This window comes from Myodes glareolus, chromosome 26, assembly GCF_982192425.1.
Source record: "Myodes glareolus chromosome 26, mMyoGla1.1, whole genome shotgun sequence".
Taxonomy (NCBI): domain Eukaryota; kingdom Metazoa; phylum Chordata; class Mammalia; order Rodentia; family Cricetidae; genus Myodes; species Myodes glareolus.
The window spans coordinates 42,775,526-42,795,161 of NC_142051.1; the positions used below are offsets into that span (position 1 = coordinate 42,775,526).

A 19,636-nucleotide genomic window follows, 5' to 3' on the forward strand; every position below is an offset into this window, starting at 1 on the left:
TAACGCCTTTCCTGGCAAACAAGCCCTCGTGACAAGGTTTCTAGGAATGCTGATTTGGAGTTGCAGTCCACTTTACCTGTTGGTCCAGCCCCAGCGGAGCCCAGGCTGCAATCCACCCACGACCCTTTCAGTGGCACAGCTGTATGGGGGCTGGAGAGGGGCCCACTCTGGACCTAAGAAGAGACACTTTGGCATTGGAGTTTTGTCCAATGAGCACAAGTGAATAGTCAGTGTCCAGGGACCAGTCCCCCTCCGGCCACGGGCTGCCTCACTCTTGGGTTGTTGGTCTTTTCTTCCTGACTTACAAGAGTTCTGCAGAGGTGAGGGAAGTGGACCTTTAATGAGTGACCTGTAGCTGTCGGGTACAGCAGCCCATTGAACACAGCTGTGGCTGGTCAGGTGAGTGTCGTCCATACAGCTGCACCGCCTAGCTGTCTGTCCTTTAAGGAGTGGCGCCGCCCGCCGGCATTGGGAACTCAATGGTGAGGCTTGGACTGGGAAAGTAAAGGAGGAATTAGTGTTGATGACGTAACAATGAGGTGGGACCTGGGGGACACAGGTGAACACCCCAACACTGAGAAACTGAGAAGAAACGGGGGCAGTGGAAGACGAGCTTCAGACAGTGTAGGGAAGGCGGCATGGGCAGACCCCGGAGGTAGAGTTAGAGATAGCCAAGCGCTCTCCCATGTCATGAGGTCACATTTAGCCCCCTGCTTTGCATTTTGTTGTTGTTGTCTTTCGAGACTAGGTTTCTCTATGTAGCTCTGGCTGTCCTGGAAATTGCTCTGTAGACCAGGCTAGCCTTGAACTCAGAGATCTGCCTGCCTCTGCCTCCCCCTGGCTTGTTATTTTGGTGGAAATTAATCACTAGATTTAGCACAATCCTGTTGGTGACCTGGATGAATGTACTTTCAGTGAACTGGTTGGGACGTGTCACTGTCCCAAGGGCATGTGGTGACAACAGAACACTCAGCTTCCTGCCACTGAATGCGGCTAGAAATGTAAGGCCGGAGCAGAGTGGGCATGTGTCTTTCACAGCTAATATTCCCGCGGAGACGAAAGAGGACACGGGACACGACAAACGAACCCACGTGTATGAGTTTATTAAGAGGGAAGGGACAGAAAAGAAGGAGCCCGGGAATGGCGCCCTTAGATTTTTAAAGGGATCCCAGCGCATGCATGGTGACGTGATAGCAAGCAGCCAGCGCATGTGCTCCTGGGAAATGTAGTTTCCCTGGAGAATAACATTTCCACGCTTGTTAAAAAATTTGGGGGGGGGGGTTAAGGGTCTTAATGGGTAGGGAATGGGGGCATAGCCCAGTCTCTCATAAGTGCTTCCTGCTGACTTTGTGGGCGTCGAGGGGTTTGGGGTGTCTGATGCATTTTTGTCTGGTCCCATCCTGTCCGCTGGGGTCCTGGAATGGCTGATTGAAACTGCATTTCTTTAGGTCTTGAGGAACTGGGTCATCTGATGGCTTGAACCTCGTAAGATGCTGGAAAGACAAAAGTCACGTTTAGGAGAGGAAAAATTAAATTAATAAAGGGGAGATTTATTGAGATGGGGGGGGGCTTAAGGGTTTCCGAGACCAAGAATGACAGAGAAAGAATTAAATGGTGGATGGGAGGGGGTTGATGACAGAGAGAATTAAATGGTGGATGGGGGGGTTTAGGGATCCTCAACACCAGGAATGATAAAAAAATTAAATGATACTTATTCCGTTCAAGTCTGGTCCGTTTAGGTGGATCAAGCTGGCCCCTGGAGCTTAAAAAAATGTCTTAAAAGAAATTTAAGATATTTTAACCATGCATAATCAGGATAATGGAGTGAATCTTGGGTATTACCTTAACATCCAGGAGACCCTGATGCAGTCAGTGGCGAACCTGTTATGTCAAGGGACCTGTTAAGATTTTGCTGACCACCTGGAACTTTGGCTCCGTGTCTGATGACGATTCCTGTAACAATAGCTAAGTGGTTATTTAGAAATTTAAACATGACATGGGAGGTATTTGGATATGACAGTTTTGTACCTTTGGCTCTGTGTCTGATGATGATTCCTGTAACAACAGCTGAGTGGTTATTTGGAAATTTAAACATGACATTGGAGGTATCTGGACATAACACACATAGGAAAAGGAGAAGGGAGAGTATGTTGACACAAGAGAGTTAAATGAAGGATGGGACCTTCTATTTCCCTTGGACTGGAGTAAGGGGAGCTGAACTTGGTGTCCTCTGGAACCTAAGGGAGCAGGGTCCTGTCTGAGTCACCGCGTATGAGGAATTATCTTGAGCTGGAGGAGTAAAGGGTTTAAGATGTGACAGGTGAGTCCAGTGAGGAATTCCCTCAAGCTTGGCAGCCATGGGAGTTAAGAGAATTACTCTGAGGGGACCCTGCCATTTAAGGGGAAAGGGTGAGGGACGTTGACCTGGGGGAGAAAAATAATACCTGATCTCCTATTTTAATCGGCGGTGGGATGGGTTAGCACATGGTTGAGGTAATGAGTAGTCAGTAAAATCCCATAGTAAAGTGCGTAAATGAGTTAGTAGTGGAGTATCAATTTTATAATTTAAAAAGTGCTGGAAGATCCCCCACAGAGCAGCCGCAAGCCCAGTGGGTCTCGAACTGCTCGTGGTGGGTCCTGGGAGAGCGGGGCGGGCTGGTCCCACCATGCGGCGAGTGGGTGTGAGCAGGCGGCTAGAAGGCACATGGGCAGACACATCATACAGAATAGAATTGGATATTTATTACTTAGAGGAGAGAAAAAGAGAGAAGAGGAGAGAGACAGAAAAGGGCGAGAGAAAGAGAGAGAGAGAGAGAGAGATATGCGGGTGTGCGCCCAGAGTCCAAGATGGCGGGGCAGGGGTTTGGTGGGGGGGTCCCGGGAGTGGGCGTAGCTTGCCCCTTAAAGGGCCAAAAGAATAACAACAGCCGTATGCCATGGCTCAGGGCCAGGCAGAGACAGAGATAGAGAGTTCTGTCTAGTCAGAGCGGGGCCTCATCGAGAAGAGTGATGGCCCAGGACTCTGAGAGGGATGGTGGAGCACAGGGGAGCAGTGGGCTGGAGGTGCGGCTGCCATCAGGGCCCAGTTCCCACGTCCCATAAACACGGGGAGGGGGCAGCAGATCAGCTGGACCCTTCCGGGGGATTTCCAGACATGTTCACTGTTCTGCAGCTGACAGGGTAATTCACAAAGAAACCACCACAGCACAAGGATAGGGCTTCTCACATTTTATTCTGACTTGGGTTTACAATAGTTCCAAGGTGCCAGAGACCACTATCAGTGGGTAAATTATACCTTAGATGCAGGGAAAGAAGGGACGCCCCACCACTGAGAGACTTTGAAAGGACTCATTTGGCTACATCATGAACAGTTTATGGTGTGAGGTTGTTTGATGTCTCCACAAAGGTACATCATGTGTTTCTATTTTATTAGATTCTAAGAAACTCTGGAAATTTCAAAAAAAGGTGGATGGCCAAGAATAAAAAAATATGATTTTTTTTTAAGCTATGTGTATAATGTGCCTGGTAAATTAGTGGGAAAGGAGTTTTGGAAAGGTAGGATTTTGTGTGGTATAAAAATACTGTTTACCTAAGACTGATAATAAATTTTATGCCTAAATAAAACTTGTAAGACTTTCAAAGATCTGCAATTGTTTTTTAAAGAAATGTGTATCCCTTTTCAATTCATTTGCCCATTACGTGTGTCTTAGAGGTTCTGCTGTTCTGACAAAGGCTGAGCATCAGCCATGCACTGTCCTGTGACACCGTAGGTGGAGGAAGAGGGTTGGTGCTGAGCGGCTAGAGGAAATGAAGCATCACCAGGTGGTGGTGCATGCCTTTAATCCCAGCACTCAGGAGGCAGAGGCAGGGGGATCTCTGTGAGTGTGAGGCAGCCTGGGATACAAAATGAGTACCAGGACAGCCAGGGCTACATAGAGAGGACCCTGTCTTGAAAAATAAAAACAAAACAACAAAAAGAAAGAAACAAGGCATTATTCTTTAGTCTAAAGTCTTCATTACAAGATGGAAAATATTTTATAAGGTAAAGCATTTATTATTTCATCTGCAGTCTCTCTGACCCTAGGACCATGAATAGCTCAGAGTTGGCTGTGCTGACCACCAAGACACATAAGGTGGAGGCGTCCCTGCAAGCAGTCTGAAAGACTAGTAACACTGGCCCGGACTTTCTCCAGCCGGCTTCCTCTCTGGTACCTAGGTGGATATTCTTGGTGCATTTGGGGGTGGGGCAGAGCTGTGCATAACAAAGTCTACTGATCTAGAACAATCTGGTCACTCTGCAGCTGTGCAATCTTAAAATGTCACTCTGCACCCCCGTGACCCTGCTATAAAATATAGATGGGGACTCTAGACTCCATTTAATCCACAGCAAGACAATGCTGTCAGCATTTGCGTGTGCTTTGGAATGCATGGCACAGCAGCCTAAGACTGCTGGCCAGCACTCACACTGGGGCTTACTCTGCATGTTTTGTGAGTTAAAGATTCCCAGTAGGCTAAGGCAGGTGGAGCTCCACTTTAGGCCTCACCTGGGATACCGAGCAAGACTGTCTCGAAACAAAAGAACATACAGCCCAAATGCAAAACCCAAATTCACAAATACTTTATAATAATATGAAAGGTAGTATCGATTTCTTAAAACATAAAATAATCATTGCAACTACATATTCATCAACGTAAACTTTAAGCTTATTTTATCATAGTGTTCACTCTGTGACGTGACTCTCTAAAGGAGCAGTCCCAAAATTAGTTCAAACTATGCCTTCAAAGTTTGATAAGGCAGAAGAATTAAATGAAGTTTAAAAATGAGCAAAAATATATAACTCTAAACCACAGCCTCCGTAAAGACTGAGTAAGAATACTTGCCCAATACATAGCAAACCACCTGCTAGTTACACAACACAAACTCACCATGACGATCAACGCCATGTGAACTTTATTCCCTCAGCAGCTTAAATTATTAAATATTCAATGGTCTTAAAGATTGCACTACGGTTTCCTTAAGTGCTGAGTGATCTAAAAGAGCTTCCTACTGACTAGCCAGGTGCCAGTCCAGTGCACAGGATATTGGCCGGAGTTTCAGAAAAATGTTTGAGATGGTCTCTGCAGATGAAGCCCATGATGAGATGCTAATGAGGTCGGCCAGAACTTCTCCTTCAGAGGGACAACTAACAGGCAGGGTGCCTTACAGAGCCACAGGGCTGCCTGCTCTTCCCAAACCTTAGGTCTGCGTTACATCAAATGGTACTTATTGTAGAAAAAGCAATTACTGTGTCTCTCTGTGTCGTTTTCTCTGGTTGTTGTCTGTCTCTTTTTGCATATGCACACACACACACACACACACACATTCATACATGCTCAAACACATGCTTACACATTCTGGAATGCAGGCCTACCTACACACTCACACACGTTCACATATATGCATACATACACATGCACACATGCACACACGCACGTGCACACACACACATACTCACACATGCTCACACATGCTCAAACACATGCTTACACATTCTGGAATGCTGGCCTACCTACACACTCACACACATTCACATATATGCATACACGCACATGCACACACGCACGTGCACACACACACACACACACACGCTCACACATGCTCACACATGCTCAAACACATGCTTACACATTCTGGAATGCAGGCCTACCTACACACTCATACACGTTCACATATATGCATACATACACATGCACATGCGCTCGCAGGCACGCACGTGCACACACACACACACACGCACGTACGTGCACACACACACACACACACACACACACACACAATCTTGTGCCCACAAACACAGCTCAACTCATCTTCTGCTTTGAGGACTGTTTTCTAAATCAGATCAAAGCTTTCCAACCCACGAATGAGCGAAGGCCCAGTGCTTTAGAATCAGGAGGACGGAACCGAAGCCAGAGGACTGCAAGTCCAAGGCCTGCTGGGGCAGCGCGGTCAGCCCCTTCTCCCAAGACAGAAAGTAAAAATCGACCTCAGGGGTTACCTGTTGAGAATGGAAATGAGACGAACACTGGCAGTTTTAAACAAGAGCAGAAGTCAGTCTGTCGTTATGCTCAGCAGGACAAATGTAGTCAGCTTAGGAATCGGTGACTGCCAACCTCAGCTCCCACGGAGGAGGGCAAGCTCGGCTGGTGCCTTCAGGTCATGGTATCTTTGCAGCGGGACACAGCCGTGAGACAAAGCCCGCTAAAGCTCCCTGGCCTCTAACCTTGCATTACAACTTAATAGTAAAGTACATGTCTGCTAGGTCTGTGGTTTGAAAACAATTCATTGTAAACATCCTATATTCTTTCCTAAGTGATTTTAGAGTGTGAGCTTGTATCTCTGTCTGTGTCAAATTATTTATTCTACAAAAAGCAGCACAAATACCGTTCATTGTGGTTCCAGCACAAATTCCTTAAAAAGTACATTAAGGCCATGTATGGAGTCAGGGTAAACCGCAGACGACCCTGGCGTAAGTCACACAACTGATGAAGAGCTTTGGGGGTGGGAAGGGCAGCAGTGGCTGCCTCGTGTTCTCCTCCGGGTGACCCTGCAACAGCTTCGAGGGCCCATTAGTCCCCCACGTCACCATCGCGGTCTCCAATAAGCCAGAGAAAATGGAAACTTAAGGCCAGCAGAGCTGTCCCAAGCAGGTCACCCAGTGCCGTCAGGTAGGGGATGGAGAAACTGTCCGGGTCCTTCCCTTTCCTCCAGAAGCGATGGACCATCCAGTCGGCAATCCACAGCAGGGTGAACACCTGTAAGAGAGAACCAGGCATGACCACTGTCATCTCCCTGCATCTCCTTGCCCTTAACACGGCCATGGGTCTGAGCTGCTTGTTTCTGGGAGGAACAGCATATGTCCGGGTCAAGAACCACGCTTGAGAAGAGACAGCTAATTAACAGGAATGTAATCTTTTCCTAACAAGAAAAGCCTGGATTCCAGAGGCTAGCGCATCCCACTTGTCACAAGCAGCGTCTTGCCTCCATCCAGCTGTGGTGTGTGGCGTTTTCTTCTCTGGAAAACACATACAGCACCAACCTCTGCCTCGGGCTTCAAATGGCCAAGGACAGCCATTCTAGCTCTGGCCCCTTTACCAGGAAGGAGGGTGGCTTGTCCAAATCTGAGAGACAGGTTCTAAAGGTAAGATCCCCAGGGGTAAGAGCCAGAGACGGCACGCTCTGGGCCCTGGCACCCTTGCATGAGGCTCACTTTCCTTACTGCTCCACTGGCAAAGGTCGCCTGGCAACCACATCAAGCTAATTCAGATGCTGTTTTGAGTGTGTAGGAAGCGGAGAATATTAGAATCTTGAACTTATGTGCTCCAAGATTTGGAATTTGGCTTGTAAGTTCAGCACTTGAGAGACAAAGCAGGATTGCTATGAGTTCATAGGTCACAGAGTGAGTTCAAGGCCTGATCTATGGTACATAATGAAATTCTGTCTCAAAACCACTGGATTTGAATCTCAGTTTGTTCTTCTGGCAGGTTCCTTATTAATCTGAGTGTCTATCTTATTTGAAGAAAACAAAACAAAACAAGCCTCAAAGCAGAAAGATACAAGAATCCCAGACCAGCTGCCAGAGCCAGCGGCTTGTCCTGCCTCAGAGCACCACAAGCTTTAGACCCGGTTCCAGGAGCTGGCTGGTCTAGAAGAAACGCCTCTGCTCCAAAAAGGCACTCGCCTTGCACCTCCTCCAAACCCAGAAAATACACCATGACAGCCACTGCCAGACGCAGCCCCCGCCATCAGCCGAATGCCTGGCTTGCCGGAAGCCTTGGGTCAGTGTGGGCCTCACTTGGTGGAAGAGTCCCCTCTGGCATTCCGTAGCCTTAAGACTAGCTGCAATAGCTAAAATCCTGAGTTCACCTATGCTGGCCCCAAACGAATTAGGGAATGCCTCCTCCCCCGCACCAACACCGACCATAATGGCCACACAGCAAGCCAGGGCCCCGAAACCAAATTCAACTTATCACCTACTTCTACAAATAAAGCTTTATCGGAACTCAATTCCATTCATTCCTTTGCTTACCTCCTTATTAGTCTACTTTGTAATCCTTACATTTTGTTACTCCCAAGAGTCACTTGGAAACACTGTGGCAGAGAGTTAAAACACCTATGCAGTTGTCACAGAGGAGAGGCAACCCACAGCATTTCAGGAATTTATTATCTGGCAATTTACGGAGAAAGGTGTGGACCTATCCACAAACACGTGACACCGAAAAATAGGAAATAGCTAATCCTAGCATGCTGGAGTTCAAGGTCAGCTTGGGCTATATAAAAAGATCCTGAATCAAATGCTACCACCTCTCTCTCTCTCTCTCTCAAAAAGAAAAACTAAGAAAAGAAAGCTGGGTGGTAGTGGCACACACCTTTTATACCAGCACTTAAGAGGCAGAGGCAGGGGGATCTCTGTGAGTTTGAGGCCAGCCTGGTCTACAAGAGCGAGTTCCAGGACAGGCTCCAAAGCTACAGAAAAACCCGCCTCGAAGAAAACCAAAAACAGAAAGAAGGAAAGAAAACAGGAACTGCCGCCATTCCCCAGAACCTTGACAGAGTCTCTACAATGAGCCACTGTCACCGACCTCGTGGGGCTGGTTGCAGCAAAGAACGAGATGCTATATAGAGCTACACCTCTGCCTGACTCAAGTCTTCCATAAATGCTACCACTGTCAGTTCAGAATCCATGGCTTTTATTTAAAAGGTAATTGGAACAAATATGTGAGTACTGGCTCCTAACACCAGTGACGGCGGTGACATTTCACCTCCGAGCCTCTCTAAAATGCGTGGACTTGCCTTTGCTGTATGGACCAGCTGTGAACCACAGAGGAAGGAGCCTGCTGTCACACGTGATCACACACAACAGTCTCTTTCCCCCTCTTTGCTCTCTCTCCCACATTCTCCTTCCATTTTCTCTGCACCACAGGCCACAGAATCAAACCTACTTCTAACATGGTGTCTTTTTAAAAGTGTTCAGACAATGTTCAAACAGGTTTCAATTTTTAAAACTTTTTTCTTAAGGTTATCAAGATATATTAGTGTTTTCTTGGACCTCTGGGTGTAAATTGTGAGGATCGTGGTATCAGAGTCTTCTTATTGCAATGTGTTTTGCCTCGAAGTTAAACCACTGATCAAGGCACAGATGCTTTCCACACCAGATACCAAACCAAGGGTGCACTGTGTTCTAACATCGTCTGCTCTCTATGGAATATGCATAACTTCTCTGGGTAAATATGCCTCCTCAAAAGGCAACTTTGTAGCCCTGGTTAATTATGCAAGTTATAAACGTACTGTCTGGAATTTAAATAAATACGCAAGCACAAGATTATATATTTGCTTTGGATGCTATTGACTTTCTAGGCGGGCTCCTCCTTTGGGCCAGACCAACACTTGCATGCATTAGCATCTCTTTACTGCTGTGACTGCCAACGGCAGCCTTGTGCGCTGTGTGAAGAAGGGTGACTGCTTTGGGGGAGGGCCGCTTAGGAATATGACACAAATAAACCTCAGGAATAGAAACGAGGACAGTCCTTCCTAACCGGGCTCTGCAAAGGTTGAATTCATGTCCCTATAAGACAGCCTCCTCTAGTTCGGTCTCCAGGATGGAAAACGTTGCTGAAATCTAGTATTTAAATGTCTGGGGTAATTAAGATTATCGGTCAGCAGGAATTCAGTCTACTTCTGATCTTCAGATAAAATGTCATTCTGATCCGATTGTTTTTGTGGGGTTTGGGGGTGAGCGGTGCTAACGTTAGGCATTCTTTGCTCCTGAGGATGATAGTGAGAACTGTTATCAGAGAATTCTCCCGAGGGGAAACCTGGATGGAGAAAAGGTTGAAGGGGCTTGTCCGGTCAGACGCCGATCGAGAATGAGGTCCAGCCGAGGCTGAGAGACTCCAAAGACCACACTGTTCTCCCATCCCACCCCGCTCTGCCAAACAGAGCCTGAGAGTGACTGGGAAAAGAGAAATTTCTTCCTGTGGATTAACACACAACACAGTCGGACCCAAGCCTCAAAGAGGTGCCCCCTCCCAAACGAGGGACAAGAGGCCTAACATTTTAGCAGCGCTGCAAACACCTTGATTGTGAAGACCAACTGCAGATGCTCAGCAAATTTTGGAAGGCAGTGTCCTTTTAAAGGCATCACTGAGCAGCCAAAAATCCTCAGAGGGAGAGGGGCAGAGGCAGGCTGAGGCTACTGGCCCCTAAGCAGCCTTGAGCAGGATGCTTCACTGGGCACAAACCACACCCAGGCCTCCCCAGCGGCCTGAGGAGCCTTCTAGGTTTTTGTTTTCTGTGGAGGGAAGGGTTTATTCCGCTCACACTTCCATATCAGTATTCAGCGCTGACTGGAAGTCAGGGCAGGAACCTGGAGGCAGGAGCTGATGCAGAGGCCATGGAGGGGTGCTGCTTACTGGCTTGCTCCCCATGGCTTAAGTGCTCAGTCTTCTTATTTATTTTTTGAGCAGCACGGGGTACAAGGAACAGAAGGTAAAGACAAAGTCTTTCCCAGGTGGAGCATCTAATATAAGATTCGAAGACTAAAACTCATTCCCTCTATAAGAAGTAAACCTGTCCTCAAAGAGGGGCATTTGTCTGACTACATGGAGAGAAAAAAAAATCATACCTAAGAAAAAATCCATAACCACAACAGGGCCTTTCAAGGAACTGAATCCAGCATCAAATGACCCACGTGGCCCGAACATCCTGGGCTGAATATTTTAAAAGGGTCTCAGATTGACAGTGCCCTAAGGCTACTGGAAAAAATGAACAAAAATCTTTTCTGAAGGTCTGGAGAGATGACCTCAGTGTTTGTTAAAGCCACACAGGCGTGAGTACCTGAGTTCAAATCCCCAGAATTGCAAAGCCGGCTGCAAACCCTTTGCTCTACAGCCAGATGAAGACAGGGACCGGGCGATCCCTGGAGCACTGCTTTGGCATATGCTGTGCAAACAAGGAGAGGACCTTCTGACCCACACATGCAACATGGCACACGTGCATCTGTATCCACACACATAAAGCAATGGACCTTCCATACTGAGTTCACTCTCGAAGGAGAGGACTCTTGCAAGTAAGTACTCCTTTGATCTACACACACACACACACACACACACACACACACACACATAAATAAGTATAATTGATAAAATTTTAAAAGGCATATGTAAAAAGATTGAAGCTGAGCAGGATCGTGACCTCTGGTAACTCTGCAGGCGTTCTCGACCCTGCTCCAGTCCTTAGCTTCTAAGAGAGGCAAGCCTACAAATGTGCCCCTCGGAATTCTGCGTAGCACCAGACAGCCTAGACTGTGCCATGCTGCGCTCATGCAAGGCTTGGAAGTGTGCAAGGAGAAAGCTTTAGCTTCTCCTGTGGAAGTTCAGTGTGGTGGAGACGGAGCCAGACTCCACAGTCCTCCTCCGATTACCAAGTGCAAGACCTGGAAACAGCCGCTATGACATGTAGCTTGGACCACAAACTGAAATCCAGAGGTGACTCCTTCCCTCCTCCCACCTGCTGTTAATGCTTCTCAGCATCATACTCTGCCATTCCCATCTGCATCTCTCAGACAGATTCTAACTGTGCTGTGTGCTGTACAAGTCCACCACGACAGTTCCCAGCCATTCCCGAGCCTAAGATTTTAGGGGGTTTGTCCCTCTTACCTGTAGCACAGCAGCAAGGAGGTACACTACAACGAAGACAACAGTCAGAGAGGTGTGGCCACTCTTCATCAGGTGAATCGTGTAGAGGAAAATCAAGTGGCCGGGAACCACCAGGAGCAGAAGAACTTGGGCAGACTTATTGTTCACACCTGTAGGTGAAACGCAGACGGCATTAAAGATGGCACTGAAGGTTACCGCTGGGGATGCAGCTCAGCTGGTTGCTGGTCTAGCACTCACAAGGTTCAAGACCCAGTACTGGTGGAAAAATAAAGTGACCCTAGGAACTGGGCGTGGTAATCCAAGTCAGAGGACAAGCGTGGGTCTCTGTGACCCCAGCACTACGGAAGCTGAGGGAGCAGCAACTGAGTTCAAGCCCAGGCCAGACAGACCCTATCTCAGAAAGCCAAAACAACAAATTGGAGGTTACGTTCTCATTACTATAGCTCACAGTATTACATCAATTCAACTGCCAAGAATAAATCCCATTTACAATTCACATAATTCTTGGGAATTCCACTATTAGATGCAATTATAAAATCAAATAAAAAATGGTTGTTTAAAAACTTATTTTGAGCCAGGCATGGTGGCACATGCCTTTAATCCAGCACTTGGGAGGCAGAGGCGGGTGGATCTGAGTTTGCAGCCAGCCTGATCTACAGAGTGAGTTCCAGGACAACCAGGACTACAGAGAAACCCTGTCTTGGGGAAACAAAACAAACCTTGTTTGTGTCTATCATAGAAACAGGAGGAGAGCGGGATGCTAACTGCACGCCTTCTTTAACTTCCCATCACTGGTAATAAAAGGACAAGCTTGAGCTGCTCAGTGGTGAGGAGCACAGACTGCTCTTGCAGAGGACCCATGTCGGGCTCACCACGTTCTATAAGCCCAGCTCTCTAGGATCTGATGTTCTTTGCAGCCTCTGAGAGCACCAGGCATACCAGTGGGACACAGACACACTTACAGGCCAACACCCATACACATGAAAGAATGACCTCAGCTTTTTGGCGGTCATGTATCTGTTCATATAAATTGTGTATTGTTCCCCGTCATTGGGTTGCCTCCGAATGTCCTATTTCAGAGCAAATGCCCACATTTTAAAAGGTCAAAAGGCAATAACATAGAAAGGAAAGTCAATCTGTCTGTCCTAAGTCACAGGTGCTTTGTATTTGTATGTATGGTTCCCCTTTCTCTGTCTCTTCTTTCCTCCCTCCCTCCCTCCCTTCTTTCCTTCCTTCTTGTTTTTTGTTTTGTTTTTTCAAGACAGGGTTTCTCTGTGTATCCCTGGCTGTCCTGGAACTCGCTCTGTAGACCAGGATGTCCTCAACTCAGGGATCAGCCTGTCTCTGCCTCCCGACTGCTGGAGAGACGGCTCAGCTGTTAAAGGTTGGGCCCAACCAAAAATAGATATGGTTCCTCTTTCTTAACCAACAGAGACAGGAATAAAGAGTGCAAAGGCCCCAGCTGCACACACGTGTGCACGCACGCACGCATGCACGGGCTTGGGGAGGCAGAAGGCCTTTGTCTCCTGAGATTAGCTCAGCACAACATTCACAAAATATCAACTCAACAAATTTTGCCCCCAGATCTCAGCGGGAAGCAGTTCCTGACAAAGCCCACACAACCTACCCCACACTTACCGGAGCCGAAGAACGTCCTAAACGGGTAGGAACACCCTGTGGGCTCTTCAGGCAGCTCTCCAGGGATGCTGTGTAAATGGAGGTAGGTAGAAATCCTGCTGGCCTGAATGGCCACCAAATTGCCACCGATACCTGAGACATTGGGAAAAACAATCAGTCATATTCTTGGCCTCATCAGTCACGTTCTTGGCCGATGAAACAAAACTTTTCCTGAAGTGTTGGTTTCTTTTTCAGATAGATAAACCAAAAATCACTATTAAAAAAAAATCACCCTCATTATTTTCAAATCTGATTAGCTGTTGGAGGTGGAAGAACAGCGAAATGGGTAATTTATAAAAATCATTCTTGCAATCACTTCACAGAACTAGGTAACAAAATATTCATGTTTGTCACCTTAATGAGAGAAGAAATAAGCTAGATTTATTCAAATTGACAGGCTTGCTACCTTCTCAGCTCACGAAAGAAAACAAATGGGGAGCTGAATAAGATTACTTGGGGACATCCCACATTCAACCTAGAAGCGGCCTCTCCGTGACTCGGAGGCGGTAGAGTTGAGGTGACATGGGACCCTCAAATCCTTTCTTCACTCACAGTGAGGAACAGTAAACACACAAATTCCAAATTCTAACACCCTGCACATGGGCCAGCAAAGCATAGAGAAGCTGCTGTCCTAGACAGATTCGCTAGCTAGTGACCCTCAAAGGTTTTCAAAAGGTGTTTCATAGACACAGCGAAGAAGGATCTGAGATTAAAGCGCCACATTCCAGATCTGGAGCCACACAGATCCTCTCCTCCTGTGAGGTGGAAGAGACGCTCCATCTGCCTGGTTCCAGGCAGCGTACTGTTGCTGAAGGAGGAAGAAATGAGACAGCTGACAGCTGGAGGTTTGATTGCCAATGGAGGGGAGAGAGAAACGCTGAGAATGGCCGCCTCTCAGGACCAGGTGTGGGGATTGTGGAGATGAGGGAAGAGAGCCCTAGCCTATGTCAGTAACAGGGAGACCAGCAGCATGCTGAGGAGATGAGGGGAGAGAGCCCTAGCCTACGTCAGTATCAGGGAGACCAGCAGCGTGCTGCCACAAGAGAAGGACAAGGCCCACTTCACGCCATCCACACTCAGCCACACCAAGAGGGCGGCAAGAGCCCGCTGATGAAGAAAAGCCAAGCAAGAATACTGAGGACCCACAATGCAAGGACTGCCCTAACCTCCCTCAAACAAACAAAGATCTGCTCGTGTCTGGGCACAAATAATATTTACCTGTTTCCAGTGGTCTTTTATATACAGCGTCAAGCATTTAATAAAACTTTACAAGTTAGAAATAAAAGGCAACAAAGAAAACAGCACATTGTGGGAGTTAGGACGTCAGCCAAACCAGACCCAGGGACGCTTTGGGTGTTGAGATAATAATTATCATTATCATTTGCCGTTGGATCTCTTGCAGTTCAGACTGGCCTTGAGTGTGCTATGGCCTTGAACTCCAGCTCCACCACCCCCAAATGCTGGGATGACAGGCAATGGCCACCATGCCCAGACATGCCCAGATCCAGGGACTGAAACTATCTGACAGTGATTCTAAAATAATTATGGTTGGTGCATTAACAAATCCATCGGGGAAAGTGTGTGTCACACAACAAATATGAAACACGGGTGAATTAAAATATGAAAAAATATATACCAGACACACATAATGCTTAAGAAAACTGAAGAGGCAGCCTCAGTGTCCAGGAGAAGCATTGTGACTGGGAATATTCCTAAAAATACTGTGACACTCAGCACCACTAGACCCACCTTCCAAAGCACCGGCGAGCTGGCTGCTCACAAACACAGAACGCAGGCTACAGGACACATCTGAGTCTGGAAGGACTGAAACATGTAAGGCTGCAGCTGAGTGCTGCAGTCTGGAGACTGAGGTGTGAGGGCTACTGGAGCCGAAATCAGCCTGGGCAGCACATGCCCGACCCGTTTCAACCAATAATAAGACCGTCAAGGTTGTTGACACCAGTGGGTTACCATGTGATGTTGTGATACATGTTGTAACCTTTAACTGTATTTATCTTAAATGTTTATCATATTGACACCAAATACTAAAATCAGAAACATTAAAGATGACTTATCCTGGCTTTTTGAAATATGTGTTATGTGCAGTCATCTCTGTACAACAACGCACAGGGTTTCCCGCTCTAGCGGGACTTGGTGCCGTCCCCACCCCCTACTGCCGCTCTCTCTGGCTGCTGGGGACCACGATTCTACGGTCAGATTCTAGGACGTTAACTCTCTCAGATTCTTCTGGCTGGCATCCCATAGGTCCTGTCTATCTGTGGTTCGCTTGTTTCCTTCAACACAATAATCTCATTTCATTTACTTTGTCACAAGTGACCCGACTGTTCTCCTCTGACCCTCAACAGTGTCCCATTGTTTGTTTCTAACGCATTTTCTTTATCCGTTCACCCACTGACACGCTTAGATTGCTTCCATTCCTCAGCTATTGTGAAGAGTGTTTCAGTAGACAGGGAAGTGCGAACGTCTCCGACATCTTGATTTCATTCCCTTTGGAAATGTCCCCAGAAGCGGGACTGTTGTAGCGTGTGGTCACGTTACCTCTTTGAGAACCCTTTATACTGTTTTCCGGAGTGTGAACTACTTCACATTCACACCGACAGAACACAAGGCTCTTCCACAGTTTCACCGCTATTTTTCTTTCATCTCTCCGACAACAGCCACTTTCTGGAGTGACAACCTGGGTCACTGTGGCTTTAGTTTATGTATCTCTGACTGGTGCTGCTGGCCACGTGAACCTCTCTGAAGAACTGTCCATTTAATTCCCGTGCTAGAACTGGGATGATAACATGAATTCATCGGGTCTTCACCGGAACAATCTTACACTGGTATGTGATGGGATCACACTCTGCTGAACTCACTTCAGCAGATTAGATTTCTTCTTCTCACACAGCAAAGTGAATAGCTACACAGGCTAAGGCTGCTGTTCAAACTGGTACTGCCACCACACAGGAGGTCAGTTTGCAGTATGTGACTATTAGAGAGGGAGACTTCTGGATACAAGGAGTGAAAAACATTCTCGGAGGGTTTCCGAACCAGGTGCTAAGGGCCGGCAGCTTTGATGAAGTAAAGTCCTCTGCTGGGGACTGTCACTATGGGGGTTTGAATGGGAATGCCCCCCCCACAGAAGGATCAATGTTTGAATGATCAAAGACCCATCCTCTGAGACTGTAGGCGAGTCCCCAGTTAAACGCTCTCTTTTATGAGTTGTCCTGGTCACGGTGCTTTGTCACAGTGGCAGAAGTAACTAAGATCTGCACTCACTGGGAACCCCAGTGTCTCAGGGCTGCGGGGCTCCTTGCTTTCTGATCCGCTTCTGGGGCTGCTGCTAGAAGACAGATTCTTTTCTGGACACTTGAGGAGATGACTTGGAGGAACCAGCAACAGGCGAGTTAATGTGTGTGGGGAAAGCTAATGTAAGCAGCTTCCAGCTAAGCAGCGGGCCTTGGAATACATAACATTCACAATTACTATTTTGGAGCCAGATGTGACAGCACATGCCTTTAATCCCAGCACTCAGGAGGCAGAGGCAGGCGGATCTCTGAGTCCGAGGCCAGCCTGGTCTACAGAGCGAGTTCCAGGATGGCCAGGACTGCATGGAGAAACCCTGTCTCAAACAAACAAACAAACAAACAAGATGTCTCAAAAACTAAAATACAAGTTGAGAGACTATGTCCAACATCTAGTGAAATCTTGGTATTCAACACATTGTAATAAAGCTAATTTATTGTGGAAATAAGAATTTAATTCTTTTAATAATAACTAATTAGAAAGAACATAAATAGAAAAACAATAACAAAAGCATGAACTTGCCACTTTCCAGCAGAGAAGCTAATGAGTTGTTAATGTTACTGGACTAAAAATAAAGAAATTTGTGTTATTTTTAAAAGCTAAAACTATGGCTTGATTTTAAACTAAATTTAGCTTCATAATTTCATTTTTTCGTGTCATTTAGCAAGTAATGAATTTCACTAGAAGCAAGGGTCTGGTTTGGTAGTGTGCACCTGGAATTATAGCACCAGGGAAGCTAAGGCCAGAGAATTCTGGGTTCAGCTACATAACAAGGTCCTGCCTCAGACTGACACAAAAAACAAGATGATTTAAAATGTAGCTCTGAGGGACTGGAGAGACTGCCTGACGATTTAGGGCTTGTACTGTCTTTGCCGGGGACCCTCGTTCGATTCCAGTACAATGTCAAGTTTAGGGCTCGTACTGTCCTTGCCGGGGACCCTCGTTCGATTCCAGTACAATGTCAGGCCCCAGGGTCTCTGACACCTCCAGCTTCTGTACACACCTGCGCTCACATGCAAAGATGGTTCTGTGCACACATAAATGAAAATACAATAAATTTTTAAAAAAAAAAACATAAAGAAAATGTCATTTAGGACCGATGAGATGGTTCACCCCACCAAAGTGAGAACTTGATGACCCAAGCTTGGGCCCCTCATGTATGTGCAACCTCAGGTGTTTGAGAAAGGGTCTCTTTATTGTCATTGTTTTGTAACTGTGTACCCTAGGCTAGCTGGCTACAAGCTTCCAGAAATTCTCTTGTCTCTGCCAGAGGACAGCCAAGAACACAGGTACACTCTATGGCACCCAGCTTTTATATGGGTTCAGGGGCAAGTCGAATCCAGGTCTTCGACATGACACCCACTGAGCTCTGGCCCCAGCCCCTGCCTAAGGGCTTCTCTGTCAGGAACTTGTAACAATCATGCCTTTAAGTCTGGAGTTTCCTAGTCAGAGCTCACCTTTGAGAGCCGACAGCGAGAGCGGAGCGCCCCATAACTAGCATGAATTGTACATGTGCTACATACTACGTACACAAGGACGGTAATTCATTCCCCTAATAGTGAATTAATGTAGCCCAGCAGCTGGAAGTGGGGGTTCATTTGTCCTATAGAACTGAAGCACTGCCGCCGAGATTCTGGGGAGCAGAAAGGAAGAAACTGATTAAAAGGGGGCCTTGTGATCATTCATGGACCTCTGCTCACAGTCTCTCAAAATGCAGCAGAATCTAACAGTAAGAATGTATCTGATACAATGCAGAAGATTGCAGGTAACAGTTTTTAACAGCAGCTGCTTCCACAGAATGCATACACTGCAGTATGTTTTCCCTCCCCTTCACTCTGAGGACTCTGGGGTAATGTTCCATCTGGTGTTTTATCAGACAAGGAACAAGCTTTGGTGCAGATATAGACGGCATGCACTATTAGGCTTCAGCCGATTACCATCGCGGTGATTTTCCTGAGACTGACCTATTAACGATCACTTGTAGCTCTCTCTGAGAGCCACGGATGCCTGGATGGAAATCTACAGAAGCACCGATTACCACTGCCATGTTATCATATGCATAGGAAGTCATCTCAAAGCCGTCCTTGGTCGACATCAGAATCACACAGATGCTGCTTCTCCAGATGAAGTGGATACAATGTTGCTAGGGAAGAGACTAGTGAAATAGCAGCTTTTCATGGTCTTGTCAGGGTTGTTGTTGATATTTTTTAATTATGGGAAAATTTTAACCTTGGAATAGCTTCTTTGATGTCAAAGAATACTTCCTTGGTACTGTTTTATACACTGTTGCTTTTAAGATCTTGTTATTAACACAGCTTTTGAATTATTTAAGTTCTACAGACACTAACTGCATTATTAAAGCTAGCAGAAAGCATCTAAAGATAGTCTTGTATAAATTAAAAACATCAGTAGAAACAGCCTGTCGATATACTAACTGGTGAGACTCCTCAGTATCTGCTGAACCTAATTTTAGGTTTATTATCCTAGTATAAGCTCGCTAATGGAAAATACCTGACGCTAAGGCGGAATTATTAGCGGCTCGTTTAAGGTCTCCCCACAGCTCTTGCTCTTTCCAGTAAGGGTTTCACGCTCACATCATGGATTATATTTCAGATTCTGTCAAGAATTTTCTTTTTGCACATTTTCAAAGGAACCCAATACAAAGGTTCATTTCCTTAAAAAACAAACTACGCTCCTAATCCTAGCCTGGACAGTGATCCGGCACCTTCTGCATGAGTCCGCAAGATCACCCTCCAGGACGCCCCATCAGCGCTCATAGGTGGTTGTCTCCAGTTTCAAGAAACGCACAGGGGTGGAGAGACAGGCCCTCTGTTATCCGCTGTTTCAAGGGCAGGCAAAGCCCCTTTCATTTGGATAAGGGCAGGCACCTTCAACTCCTACTCCCCATTACCCTTTATTTATTGCTTTCTTACAAGTACACTGTGCAAAAGCTGGC

The 19,636-nt window shown here is 46.7% G+C and overlaps 1 protein-coding gene across 5 annotated transcripts in view; it reads right to left on the reverse strand.

The window, feature by feature from the left end:
* Window positions 1-3,213: 3,213 nt before the first annotated feature.
* Window positions 3,214-19,636, reverse strand: part of Slc41a2 (solute carrier family 41 member 2) — a 74,618-nt gene continuing 58,195 nt past the window's right edge. For all 5 annotated transcript variants that reach the window (XM_085683329.2, XM_048418887.3, XM_048418889.3 and 2 more), the window contains 3 exons: window positions 13,333-13,464; window positions 11,695-11,843; window positions 3,214-6,792 (listed from right to left, as the gene is read on the reverse strand). In XM_085683329.2, the coding sequence (XP_085539455.2) occupies window positions 6,607-6,792; window positions 11,695-11,843; window positions 13,333-13,464 (467 nt within the window). In that variant the 3' untranslated portion in view covers window positions 3,214-6,606. The remainder of the gene's footprint in view (window positions 6,793-11,694; window positions 11,844-13,332; window positions 13,465-19,636) is intronic.